We start from the raw sequence: 14,731 nt of genomic DNA on the forward strand, positions 1-14,731 counted from the left end.
ACTGGAGTTCCACCGTCTCCAACCGGATCGCCCTGCGCCTCGTCTTCCGGGTCGTCTCTGGAGCCGCGCGTCGAGGGGAGGTACTGTCACGGTTTCTATTCCGCAATTACATGTTCATTATTTAACCCTTGGTTTTTTTTCCCCATGGTTTTTGTGCGTGATTGTTTAAGGATCTGGGTGTAGCTGGTGCAGAGGAGTCAAGCGCACGACAGCAGAGATGAGTAACACAAGAAACTTTACTCAAAATGTCCATATACATGAAGTAATACCAAGCCCACAAACATCGGACCGAACTTACAATAAAACAATCACTCACAAAAACCATGGGGGAAAACAGAGGGTTAAATAATGAACATGTAATTGGGGAATAGAAACCGTGACAGACAGGCTAGAAGGCCAACCGTAGAGTTACAACAGGACAATGCAACTGTACGGTTAACTGAAGAAGCCTACTCTCGTTAACCCGTAAACAAAAAAATTGACACGGTTTACGTGACTTCACTTATAAAAATCTAATCGAATTCTTAGAAAACGTCCTCGGTCACCTTCCCTCACTCTCATTTTCCTATTGACCACAATTGGTTTCAGCTGTTTTTCCCCTTATCAACCGTTTTCCGATAACGTTTTTTTTTAAATGGCTCAACAAGTGTATAAGCTTCTCGGTGAGCAGTTGTTTACGTATAAAGGCCAGGTGTTTCCCGTGGCTGACACGCATGAATTAACCACGGAATATATCGACAGCTTGGAACACTTTGAGATCAAGGACAGTGATGTTTTCCTTGTCACTTTCCCCAAATCAGGTAAGTAAATGATTGAAAAGTCTTACTTTCACACGGACAGTAGCTACAGAGGTATAATAAACAGGACTGGTGCTTGAACGTCTATTACAAATTGAGTAGGTTGTAATTAAAGCATGAATAAGCCAACGTTCGCAGTAAACACATTAACAGCTGACTTTCAGCATTCTCATAGGGAAGATGTATGGCACTTACACAAATGATGATTGGCTGAAATAAATTGACAATAAGAAGATTGTGGGAGCTGTGTTGATTGACTTCAGTGCAGCTTTTGACTTTATCAATCATAGTCGGCTGCTGAAAAACATGTGTTATGGCTTTACATCCCCTGCTTTGTAGTGGTTCGAGAGTTACCTGTCTAACAGAACAGAGGGTGTTCTTTAATGGAAGCCTCTCCAACATAATCCAGGTAGAGTCGGGCATTCCCCACAAGACATGCCACCAGGGGTCTGTTCAAACGGCGAACACACAGCTCAGATAACCATGCATTCCCCACAAGACATGCCACCAGGGGTCTGTTCAAACAGCGAACACACAGCTCAGATAACCATGCATTCCCCACAAGACATGCCACCAGGGGTCTGTTAAACAGCGAACACACAGCTCAGATAACCATGCATTCCCCACAAGACATGCCACCAGGGGTCTGTTCAAACAGCGAACACACAGCTCAGATAACCATGCATTCCCCACAAGACATGCCACCAGGGGTCTACAGTCTCCAAGTCTACAACAGACTCTGGGAAAGGCACAGTACTACATAGAGCCATGAATACATGAACTACACCTTATGGGACAACTTGGACTGTGAAGAGACACACACACACAGGCACACACACACGCATATGCACACACAAGCTAACACGCGCTCTACACACAAGTACATTGTGATGTTGATATATTGTGGTATTATAAATGTTGCAGTGTAGATATGTAGTGGTAGAGTAGTGGTGTAATAATGTGTTTGTTGTATTATGTAGTTTAAAAAAATAAAACCATTGTGACGTAAATGCCTTAATCTTGTTGGACCCCAGGAAGAGTAGCTGCAGTCAAAACAGCAGCTAATGGGGATCCTTAATACATACAACAACAAAACAATATCATAATATAACTATTTGTGGTAGGCTATTTCATCTCAAGCATATTGGTTAAAGTTTGCCTTGCTTTGACAACAAACTGTACCAAAATGGACATTTACAGTCTCTCTCTCTACCTCTCTACCTCTCTCTACCTCTCTGTCTCTACCTCTCTGTCTCTCTCTCTACCTCTCTCTCTCTCTCTCTCTCTCTCTCTCTCTCTCTCTCTCTCTCTCTCTCTCTCTCTCTCTCTCTCTCAGAAAATAACACAGGCATTGGTTGAGAGTCAGGTGAACTATTGTTCGGTGGTCTGGGGAAATGCATCATCTAGTTAACTATAATATACTGAACATGGCTAAAATATATAACCTATGTAGAAGTTACCTCTGCTCAGGTATCAGTCAGTATGTAAGGTCAGTGCAGTACTGTACAAGCAGCCTTATTGACAGAACCTGTAAGGTGGGGTTAGGCTTTCTCCCTCTCTCCATTTTTTGGAGGACAAACTACATTCACCTTCACTGCCACTTTTCTCTCACTCTCTTGCTCTCTCTCTCTCCCTCTCCTCTCCCAGGTACAGTATGGACCCAGCGTATCATCACCCTGTTGTTTGAGGATGACTTCCCAGAGGAGGCTAACCAGACCACCTTTGTGAGGATGCCCTGGCTGGAGATCCTGGAGAAGGGGAAGACCTACACTGAGAGACCCTCTCCACGCCTCTTCTGCTCCCATCTACACCAGGAACTTATGCCCAAGGGCCTGCAGAAGATGAGGGCCAAAGTGAGTGGGGTTAGATGGTTATACATGCAGCATTATGGCTTCAGTGAGTGGGTTTAAATGGTAGTGAGTGGGGTTAGATGGTAGTGAGTGGGGTTTAGATGGTAGTGAGTGGGGTTAGATGGTAGTGAGTGGGGTTAGATGGTAGTGAGTGGGGTTAGATGGTTATACATAGAGCATTATGCCTTCAGTGAGTGGGGTTAGATGGTAGTGAGTGGGGTTAGATGGTAGTGAGTGGGGTTAGATGGTAGTGAGTGGGGTTAGATGGTAGTGAGTGGGGTTAGATGGTAGTGAGTGGGGTTAGATGGTAGTGAGTGGGGTTAGATGGTAGTGAGTGGGGTTAGATGGTAGTGAGTGGGGTTAGATGGTAGTGAGTGGGGTTAGATGGTAGTGAGTGGGGTTAGATGGTAGGTAGAGTGGGGTTAGATGGTAGTGAGTGGGGTAGATGGTAGTGAGTGGGGTTAGATGGTAGTGAGTGGGGCTAGATGGTAGTGAGTGGGGGTTAGATGGTAGTGAGTGGGGTTAGATGGTAGTGAGTGGGGCTAGATGGTAGTGAGTGGGGCTTAGATGGTAGTGAGTGGGGTTAGATGGTAGTGAGTGGGGCTAGATGGTAGTGAGTGGGGTTAGATGGTAGTGAGTGGGGTTAGATGGTAGTGAGTGGGGCTAGATGGTAGTGAGTGGGGTTAGATGGTTAGTGAGCATTATGCCTTCAGTGAGTGGGGCTAGATGGTAGTGAGTGGGGTTAGATGGTTATACATACAGCATTATGAGTGGGGGGTTAGATGGTAGTGAGTGGGGTTAGATGGTTAGTGATACAGCATTATGCCTTCAGTGAGTGGGGTTAGATGGTAGTGAGTGGGGTTAGATGGTAGTGAGTGGGGTTAGATGGTAGTGAGTGGGGTTAGATGGTAGTGAGTGGGGTTAGATGGTAGTGAGTGGGGTTAGATGGTAGTGAGTGGGGTTAGATGGTTATACATACAGCATTATGCCTTCAGTGAGTGGGGTTAGATGGTAGTGAGTGGGGTTAGATGGTAGTGAGTGGGGTTAGATGGTAGTGAGTGGGGTTAGATGGTAGTGAGTGGGGTTAGATGGTAGTGAGTGGGGTTTAAATGGTAGTGAGTGGGGTTAGATGGTAGTGAGTGGGGTTAGATGGTAGTGAGTGGGGTTAGATGGTAGTGAGTGGGGTTAGATGGTAGTGAGTGGGGTTAGGTGGTTATACATACAGCATTATGCCTTCAGTGAGTGGGGTTAGATGGTAGTGAGTGGGGTTAGATGGTAGTGAGTGGGTTTAAATGGTAGTGAGTGGGGTTTAAATGGTAGTGAGTGGGGTTTAAATGGTAGTGAGTGGGGCTAGATGGTAGTGAGTGGGGTTTAGATGGTAGTGAGTGGGGTTTAAATGGTAGTGAGTGGGGTTTAAATGGTAGTGAGTGGGGTTTAAATGGTAGTGAGTGGGGCTAGATGGTAGTGAGTGGGGTTTAAATGGTAGTGAGTGGGGTTAGATGGTAGTGAGTGGGGTTAGATGGTAGTGAGTGGGGTTAGATGGTAGTGAGTGGGGTTAGATGGTAGTGAGTGGGGTTAGATGGTAGTGAGTGGGGTTTAGATGGTAGTGAGTGGGGTTAGATGGTAGTGAGTGGGTTTAAATGGTAGTGAGTGGGTTTAAATGGTAGTGAGTGGGTTTAAATGGTAGTGAGTGGGTTTAAATGGTAGTGAGTGGGGTTTAAATGGTAGTGAGTGGGGTTTAAATGGTAGTGAGTGGGGTTAGATGGTAGTGAGTGGGGTTAGATGGTAGTGAGTGGGGTTAGATGGTAGTGAGTGGGGTTAGATGGTAGTGAGTGGGGTTAGATGGTAGTGAGTGGGGCTAGATGGTAGTGAGTGGGGTTAGATGGTAGTGAGTGGGGTTAGATGGTAGTGAGTGGGGTTAGATGGTAGTGAGTGGGGCTTGATGGTAGTGAGTGGGGTTAGATGGTAGTGAGTGGGGTTAGATGGTTATGATACAGCATTATGCCTTCAGTGAGTGGGGTTAGATGGTAGTGAGTGGGGTTAGATGGTAGTGAGTGGGGTTAGATGGTAGTGAGTGGGGTTAGATGGTAGTGAGTGGGGCTATGGTAGTGAGTGGGGTTAGATGGTAGTGAGTGGGGTTAGATGGTTATACATACAGCATTATGCCTTCAGTGAGTGGGGTTAGATGGTAGTGAGTGGGGTTAGATGGTAGTGAGTGGGGTTAGATGGTAGTGAGTGGGGTTAGATGGTAGTGAGTGGGGCTGATGGTAGTGAGTGGGGGGGGGTTAGATGGTAGTGAGTGGGGTTAGATGGTAGTGAGTGGGGTTAGATGGTAGTGAGTGGGGCTTGATGGTAGTGAGTGGGGTTAGATGGTAGTGAGTGGGGTTAGATGGTTATACATACAGCATTATGCCTTCAGTGAGTGGGGTTAGAGGTAGTGAGTGGGGTTAGATGGTAGTGAGTGGGGTTAGATGGTAGTGAGTGGGGTTAGATGGTAGTGAGTGGGGTTAGATGGTAGTGAGTGGGGTTAGATGGTAGTGAGTGGGGTTAGATGGTAGTGAGTGGGGTTAGATGGTAGTGAGTGGGGTTAGATGGTAGTGAGTGGGGTTAGATGGTAGTGAGTGGGGCTAGATGGTAGTGAGTGGGGCTAGATGGTAGTGAGTGGGGTTAGATGGTAGTGAGTGGGGTTAGATGGTAGTGAGTGGGGTTAGATGGTAGTGAGTGGGGTTAGATGGTTATACATGCAGCATTATGCCTTCAGTGAGTGGGTTTAAATGGTAGTGAGTGGGGTTAGATGGTAGTGAGTGGGGTTAGATGGTAGTGAGTGGGGTTAGATGGTAGTGAGTGGGTTTAGATGGTTATACATGCAGCATTATGCCTTCAGTGAGTGGATTTAAATGGTAGTGAGTGGGGTTAGATGGTAGTGAGAGGGTTAGATGGTAGGAGTGGGGGGTTAGATGGTAGTGAGTGGGGTTAGATGGTAGTGAGTGGGGTTAGATGGTAGTGAGTGGGGTAGATGGTAGTGAGTGGGGTTAGATGGTAGTGAGTGGGGTTAGATGGTTATACATACAGCATTATGCCTTCAGTGAGTGGGGTTAGATGGTAGTGAGTGGGGTTAGATGGTAGTGAGTGGGGTTAGATGGTAGTGAGTGGGGTTAGATGGTAGTGAGTGGGGTTAGATGGTAGTGAGTGGGTTTAGATGGTAGTGAGTGGGGTTAGATGGTAGTGAGTGGGGTTAGATGGTAGTGAGTGGGGTTAGATGGTAGTGAGTGGGGTTAGATGGTAGTGAGTGGGGTTAGATGGTAGTGAGTGGGGTTAGATGGTTATACATACAGGGTTAGCCTTCAGTGAGTGGGGTTAGATGGTAGTGAGTGGGGTTAGATGGTAGTGAGTGGGGTTAGATGGTAGTGAGTGGGGTTAGATGGTAGTGAGTGGGGTTAGATGGTAGTGAGTGGGGTTAGATGGTAGGAGTGGGGTTAGATGGTAGTGAGTGGGGTTAGATGGTAGTGAGTGGGGTTAGATGGTAGTGAGTGGGGTTAGATGGTAGTGAGTAGTGAGTGGGGTTGGTAGATGGTTAGTGTGAGTGGGGTTAGATGGTAGTGAGTGGGGGGTTAGATGGTAGTGAGTGGGGTTAGATGGTAGTGAGTGGGGTTAGATGGTAGTGAGTGGGGTTAGATGGTAGTGAGTGGGGTTAGATGGTAGTGAGTGGGGTTAGATGGTTATACATACAGCATTATGCCTTCAGTGAGTGGGGTTAGATGGTAGTGAGTGGGGATTAAATGGTTCCTCCATACACACTACACATATACATTACATTTACATTTAAGTCATTTAGCAGACGCTCTTATCCAGAGCGACTTACAAATTGGTGCATTCACCTTATGACATCCAGTGGAACAGTCACTTTACAATAGTGCATCTAAATCTTAAAGGGGGGGGGGTGAGAGGGATTACTTATCCTATCCTAGGTATTCCTTAAAGAGGTGGGGTTTCAGGTGTCTCCGGAAGGTGGTGATTGACTCCGCTGTCCTGGCGTCGTGAGGGAGTTTGTTCCACCATTGGGGGGCCAGAGCAGCGAACAGTTTTGACTGGGCTGAGCGGGAGCTGTACTTCCTCAGTGGTAGGGAGGCGAGCAGGCCAGAGGTGGATGAACGCAGTGCCCTTGTTTGGGTGTAGGGCCTGATCAGAGCCTGGAGGTACTGAGGTGCCGTTCCCCTCACAGCTCCGTAGGCAAGCACCATGGTCTTGTAGCGGATGCGAGCTTCAACTGGAAGCCAGTGGAGAGAACGGAGGAGCGGGGTGACGTGAGAGAACTTGGGAAGGTTGAACACCAGACGGGCTGCGGCGTTCTGGATGAGTTGAAGGGGTTTAATGGCACAGGCAGGGAGCCCAGCCAACAGCGAGTTGCAGTAATCCAGACGGGAGATGACAAGTGCCTGGATTAGGACCTGCGCCGCTTCCTGTGTGAGGCAGGGTCGTACTCTGCGGATGTTGTAGAGCATGAACCTACAGGAACGGGCCACCGCCTTGATGTTGGTTGAGAACGACAGGGTGTTGTCCAGGATCACGCCAAGGTTCTTAGCGCTCTGGGAGGAGGACACAATGGAGTTGTCAACCGTGATGGCGAGATCATGGAACGGGCAGTCCTTCCCCGGGAGGAAGAGCAGCTCCGTCTTGCCGAGGTTCAGCTTGAGGTGGTGATCCGTCATCCACACTGATATGTCTGCCAGACATGCAGAGATGCGATTCACCACCTGGTCATCAGAAGGGGGAAAGGAGAAGATTAATTGTGTGTCGTCTGCATAGCAATGATAGGAGAGACCATGTGAGGTTATAACAGAGCCAAGTGGCTTGGTGTATAGCGAGAATAGGAGAGGGCCTAGAACAGATCCCTGGGGGACACCAGTGGTGAGAGCACGTGGTGAGGAGACAGATTCTCGCCACGCCACCTGGTAGGAGCGACCTGTCAGGTAGGACGCAATCCAAGCGTGGGCCGCGCCGGAGATGCCCAACTCGGAGAGGGTGGAGAGGAGGATCTGATGGTTCACAGTATCGAAGGCAGCCGATAGATCTAGAAGGATGAGAGCAGAGGAGAGAGAGTTAGCTTTAGCGGTCAGGGATGAGTTAGCCAGCGGTCAGGGATGAGTTGATGAGCGAGGTGAGGTAAGGGAGAAGGTCTCCGGAAATGGTCTGGAGAAGAGAGGAGGGGATAGGGTCAAGTGGGCAGGTTGTTGGGCGGCCGGCCGTCACAAGACGCGAGATTTCATCTGGAGAGAGAGGGGAGAAAGAGGTCAGAGCACAGGGTAGGGCAGTGTGAGCAGAACCAGCGGTGTCGTTTGACTTAGCAAACGAGGATCGGATGTCGTCGACCTTCTTTTCAAAATGGTTGACGAAGTCATCTGCAGAGAGGGAGGAGGGGGGGGATTCAGGAGGGAGGAGAAGGTGGCAAAGAGCTTCCTAGGGTTAGAGGCAGATGCTTGGAATTTAGCGTGGTAGAAAGTGGCTTTAGCAGCAGAGACAGAGGAGGAAAATGTAGAGAGGAGGGAGTGAAAGGATGCCAGGTCCGCAGGGAGGCGAGTTTTCCTCCATTTCCGCTCTGCTGCCCGGAGCCCTGTTCTGTGAGCTCGCAATGAGTCATCGAGCCACGGAGCGGGAGGGGAGGACCGAGCCGGCCTGGAGGATAGGGGACATAGAGAGTCAAAGGATGCAGAGGGAGGAGAGGGGGGTTGAGGAGGCAGAATCAGGAGATAGGTTGGAGAAGGTTTGAGCAGAGGGAAGAGATGATAGGATGGAAGAGGAGAGAGTAGCGGGGAGAGAGAGCGAAGGTTGGGACGGCGCGATACCATCCAAGTAGGGGCAGTGTGGGGGGTGTTGGATGGTCGGAGACTTGGAGGGGAGTTGCAATGAGGTTAGTGGAAGAACAGCATCTAGTAAAGATGAGGTCGAGCGTATTGCCTGCCTTGTGAGTAGGGGGGGAAGGTGAGAGGGTGAGGTCAAAAGAGGAGAGGAGTGGAAAGAAGGAGGCAGAGAGGAATGAGTCAAAGGTAGACGTGGTGAGGTTAAAGTCGCCCAGAACTGTGAGAGGTGAGCCGTCCTCAGGAAAGGAGCTTATCAAGGCATCAAGCTCATTGATGAACTCTCCGAGGGAACCTGGAGGGCGATAAATGATAAGAATGTTAAGCTTGAAAGGGCTGGTAACTGTGACAGCATGGAATTCAAAGGAGGCGATAGACAGATGGGTAAGGGGAGAAAGAGAGAATGACCACTTGGGAGAGATGAGGATCCCGGTGCCACCACCCCGCTGACCAGAAGCTCTCGGGGTGTGCGAGAACACGTGGGCGGACGAAGAGAGAGCAGTAGGAGTAGCAGTGTTGTCTGTGGTGATCCATGTTTCCGTCAGTGCCAAGAAGTCGAGGGACTGGAGGGAGGCATAGGCTGAGATGAACTCTGCCTTGTTGACCGCAGATCGGCAGTTCCAGAGGCTACCGGAGACCTGGAACTCCACGTGGGTCGTGCGCGCTGGGACCACCAGATTAGGGTGGCCGCGGCCACGCGGTGTGGAGCGTTTGTATGGTCTGTGCAGAGAGGAGAGAACAGGGATAGACAGACACATAGTTGACAGGCTACAGAAGAGGCTACGCTAATGCAAAGGAGATTGGAATGACAAGTGGACTACACGTCTCGAATGTTCAGAAAGTTAAGCTTACGTAGCAAGAATCTTATTGACTAAAATGATTAAAATGATACAGTACTGCTGAAGTAGGCTAGCTGGCAGTGGGTGCGTTGTTGACACTACACTAATCAAGTCGTTCCGTTGAGTGTAATAGTTTCTGCAGGTGCTGCTATTCGGGGGCTAGCTGGCTAGCTAGTAGTGTTGTTTACGTTACGTTACGTTAAAAGAACGACAATAGCTGGCTAGCTAACCTAGAAAATCGCTCTAGACTACACAATTATCTTTGATACAAAGACGGCTATGTAGCTAGCTATGTAGCTAGCTACGATCAAACAAATCAAACCGTTGTACTGTAATGAAATGAAATGAAAATGTGATACTACCTGTGAATGCGACCGGGTTGTGAGTCTATTCGGTAGACGTCGGCTAGCTGTTGGCTAGCTGTTGGCTAGCTAGCAGTGTCTCCTACGTTAAGGACGACAAATAGTTGGCTAGCTAACCTCGGTAAATTAAGATAATCACTCTAAGACTACACACTCTAAACCTAAACTACACAATTATCTTGGATACGAAGATGCAAAGACAGCTATGTAGCTAGCTAACACTACACTAATCAAGTCGTTCAGTTGAGTGTAATAGTTTCTCCAGTGCAGCTAATCAGTGGACGTTAGCTAGCTGGCTAGTGAAGACTACGTTAGGACGGCGAAATACGATAATTACACAATTATCTTTGATACAAAGACGGCTATGTAGCTAGCTGAGAAGAAATTGCTAAGATTAGACAAATTAAACCGTTGTGCTATAATGAAATGTAATGTAATGTACACACTGTTAACCCTATATCACCCCTATCTCCTCCATACACACTGTTAACCCTATATCACCCCTATCTCCTCCATACACACTGTTAACCCTATATCACCCCTATCTCCTCCATACACACTGTTAACCCTATATCACCCTTCTCCTCCATACACACTGTTAACCCTATATCACCCTTCTCCTCCATACACACTGTTAACCCTATATCACCCTTCTCCTCCATACACACTGTTAACCCTATATCACCCCTGTCTCCTCCATACACACTGTTAACCTTTTACTGCAGTGGGCTAAATCAGGGTCACACAGAGTATTTCTTGGTAGTCAAACGAATCTACTTTGAAACAAAAGTATACACCTCACATATATGGTTATGGGCTTACAAAAAGAGGACACCTGTACCATGTCATATATAGAGTTGAAATGTATTCCATTTTGAGTTTGCATCCCAATATTACACTTGATATACATCACAGAAGACTGAAATGTAACAAAACGATGTGACGTAAAAACACCGGATTTTCGTCTTGTGAAAAATATGAATAACATTCCACCCATGAGGCCACTAGAGGGCGCTTTTGGTCATTCGACTGCAGGAAAGAGCTACTATATCTCCCCTATCTCCTCCATAGGTAATCTATGTGACCAGGAACCCTAAAGACATCCTGGTGTCCTACTTCCACTTCACTAAATTCATGAAGAATCTGGACAGTCCAGAAGACTATGACGAGATGCTGGACAAGTTCTTCTGTGGATGGAGTGAGTGCCACTGTTCACCCTCCCTCCATCACATGGCACTTCTTTGGCCAAATTGGCTTCATCAGTGTAACACAGTATCAGACAAAACCGTAAGCTAATGAACAACTAACACGCACTGACTAGCACTTACTGTCTGCTGTCCTATGTGAACCCATCTCTTCAGTGCTTGGTGGCTGCTGGTTCGACCATGTCAGAGGATGGTACAACAACCAGGACAAATACAACATCCTGTTCCTCAGCTATGAAGAGATGATCAAGGTAACATGACATTTACACTGATTAACGCTGTATGTGCCACATGAATACCTACAGCACTGCACTGACCCGTTATAAGATGCAGTAGCCTACATCAACGATGCATCTGATACTACTGCAACAAGTCGCGCAACAGATGCAGTATTACCTGTGTAATGATCATGATCATGCTGTTTAATCAGCTTCTTAAATTGCTCACCTGTCAGGTGGACGGATTATCTTGGCAAAAGATAAATGCTCTCTAACAGGAATGTAAACAAATGTGTGCACAAAATTTGAGACAAATAAGCTTTTTGTGCATATGAAAGATTTCTGGGATTTTTTAAATTTCAGCTCATGAAACATGGGACCATCACTACAAATGGTTTATATTTCTGTTCATTTTACATGCCATATTGGTTTTATTTCATGTCCTGCTTACAACAGGACCTGAGATCGGTGGTAGAGCGTCTGGCTGAGTTTGTTGGGAAGAGCCTATCTGATGCAGCTATAGACAGCATAGTGGAGAAAGTCACCTTCAATAACATGAAGAAAGATGACAAGGACAACTATGAGTTCTTGCCTGAGATCGTCAATGACAAGAAGAAGGGGAAGTTCCTACGCAAAGGTGAGGAAAAGAAGAAATGTTCAGAGGCTTTATTGTTGAAATTGATTCATGAAAAACATGAGTATAGGTTTGTACTGGTAGTGAGTGGGGTTAGATGGTTTTGGGGGCAGAAGGGGTGGGGGCAGAAAAGAGAGGGGGTGTATTTAAGGAGGTTTTCAGAACTTCCCGTCTGAAAGTGAGCCCCCTAACCCCCCTTCCAGTGTCAATGTATCTGAAATACATCAAGCATAGCTTTATCTATTTCATAGCTTTATTGGCAGGTAGCCTAGAGGTTAGTGCGTTGGGCCAGTAACCGAAAGGTTGCTAGATCGAATCCCCGAGCTGACAAGGTACAAATCTGTCGTTCTGCCCCTGAACAAGGCAGTTAGCCCACTGTTCCTAGGTCGTCATTGTAAATAAGAATTCGTTTTTAACTGACTTGCCTAGTTAAATAAAAGGCTACATAAAAATAATGAACAAAACAATCTCTCTCTCTCTCTCTCTCTCTCTCTCTCTCTCTCTCTCTCTCTCTCTCTCTCTCTCTCTCTCTCTCTCTCTCTCTCTCTCTCTCTCTCTCAGGTACCATAGGAGACTGGAAGAACTCGTTGACGGTGGCTCAGAGTGAACGCTTTGACCAGATCTATCAGGAGAGGATGAAGGACCTGTCTCTCACCTTCGTCTGGGACATCACAGAGCTTCACGGCTGATACAGACACACAGTGGTGGTTCTAGTTTTTATTTTTTGATTTTACCTTTATTTGACTTATTTTACTAGGCAAGTCAGTTAAGAACACAGTTAAGAACACAGTTAAGAACACAGTTAAGAACACATTCTTATTTTCAATGTTTGTACGGCTCCTTGGGCTAACTGTCCCTTCAGCATCATTCAGCACTAAATAAATCATTACAACATATAAAAATACTCAAATAAGACTCAGAAATATCAAAAAGAAGTAACAAAGACAACAAAAAATATTGTAGAATATAAATACAATTAAAAAGAGAATTGAATTATTAGCCCATTGCTAACAAAAACACACAAATAAAACTCAATTGCACAAATCCTATATCACACAAATCCACAAATAGAATAACACATGAATAAAGAAGAGAACCTGATTATTACACTACTGAACTTCAAACAAGAAACACACAACTAAATTGCACAAGTACTTGCATTACTAATTGCATTAGTACTGTACTAAGTTAGAGGTGCGCTATTTGATAGATTCCTCCCTCTGGCTTCCAGTGGGGAGACCTGAGGTCAACCTACATTTACATTTACATTTAAGTCATTTAGCAGACGCTCTTATCCAGAGCGACCTACCCCCGCCCCCCTCCCCATCTCGTACTTCTGAGTGGGAGGCCTGCCCAGCTCACAAACTAGAATCAGGGTGCCCACTCCGACAAGGTTCATTTACCCACAGTCCCACACGGTGACATGATATCATTGATCTAATGAGCGATGGAAAACCGATCATGTCACCATTCAGAATATAATTTTATTTTTTATTTTGTGTGGGTGACCCATGCTGCCCCGGCAAGATGCCACCCTGGGCGGCTGCCCATGTCACCTATGCCTAAATCCTCCACTGCATAAACAATACTTTCTCTCACTCACTCACTCACACACACACACACACACACACACACACACACACACACACACACACACACACACACACACACACACACACACACACACACACACACACACACACACACACACACACACACACACACACACACACACACAAATACACACACACACAAATACATTCTCTCTCTCTCTCTCTCTCTCTCTCTCTCACACCTTAAATATTATTTCCATGAACTGTTAAATTTAGTTCCACAAATATCCTACTCTTTTAAATAATGTGAATAAAAATGAAATATATTCATTTAATTAAAAGACTCATGCAAATATAATCGGTATAATATACTTCATTACATTAAAATGGAATATTGTAGTAACTTGTGTCTGTTATTAATTAAGACTATAGGTTATTATGAGTTTATTATGGGGAATTACTGTATTATAAGCAATAATCTGTATGTGCTTTTATTATTATTATATATTGTGCGTCTATTATGGTGAATTAGGTAGTTGAAGTCATACCGTAAAGGGAGACGGGTTGACGTCAGGGTTTGTATTTACATGGATCCCGAAAACGCTTTCCGATGTAGTCTACTCTCGTAATTAGCTCCCGTATGGAATGGATGACATATCGGAAGCATAGGCTATTCCTGTAAGACCTGAGCCACATCCGCTCCCCGTCACACACACACACACACACAACCAACCGGGAATCAGGGAGTGCCTTTTTTGGTTTATTTTATTTTACGGAGAAATAGTCTAATAGTCTACAGAGGCTCGAGAGGGAGAACATACGAAAACTCCTTACTGATATGGCTGAGGCGAATATCTCGGTAACAGAGAGCCAGTTTAGGTGCCCTATTTGCCTGGATATCTTGAAGGATCCGGTGTCCATTCCGTGCGGACACACCTACTGCATGGCATGCATGACCTGTTATTGGGACCAAACCGACCTTGGTCACTACAGTTGTCCGCAATGTCGGGAAGAGTTCATACCTCGACCGATGCTACGGCGGAACACTGTGCTACAAGAGGTAGTGGACAAACTCAAACTGAACGAACTGGCTACGGCGCCGGAGTTGTATCTAGGCGGTGTAGGGGACGTCCCGTGCGACTTCTGCCCGGTACAGAACAAACTGAAAGCGCTCAAGTCGTGTCTGGTGTGCTTGGCGTCTTTCTGCGAGCTCCACATCTTGCCGCACCGCGACGTGGGGACGTTGCGACAGCATAAACTTGTTGCCGCGGTGGAGAGCTTGGCGGAAAGGCTGTGCGCGCAGCACCGTTTGGGCCTGGAGCCTGGCGGCGGCGACGGGGGGGATGCGGTGGAGTGGAGTGGCGACTGTATGCTGTGCGAGTCTGACCAAGAGGAACTGCACAGCATGGACGAGCAAG

At 46.7% G+C, this 14,731-nt stretch overlaps 1 protein-coding gene across 1 annotated transcript; it reads left to right on the forward strand.

Moving 5' to 3' along the window:
• The first annotated feature begins 238 nt into the window (after positions 1–238).
• Positions 239–13,047, forward strand: LOC124018625 (amine sulfotransferase-like). Its single transcript, XM_046333965.1, has 6 exons — positions 239–800; positions 2,445–2,650; positions 10,775–10,901; positions 11,065–11,159; positions 11,583–11,763; positions 12,322–13,047. Exons 1-6 carry the CDS (start codon positions 635–637, stop codon positions 12,447–12,449), a joined length of 903 nt encoding a protein of 300 aa, XP_046189921.1. The 5' UTR covers positions 239–634; the 3' UTR covers positions 12,450–13,047.
• The last annotated feature ends 1,684 nt before the right edge of the window (positions 13,048–14,731 follow it).

This window comes from Oncorhynchus gorbuscha, unplaced genomic scaffold (genome assembly GCF_021184085.1).
Source record: "Oncorhynchus gorbuscha isolate QuinsamMale2020 ecotype Even-year unplaced genomic scaffold, OgorEven_v1.0 Un_scaffold_552, whole genome shotgun sequence".
Classification (NCBI taxonomy): domain Eukaryota; kingdom Metazoa; phylum Chordata; class Actinopteri; order Salmoniformes; family Salmonidae; genus Oncorhynchus; species Oncorhynchus gorbuscha.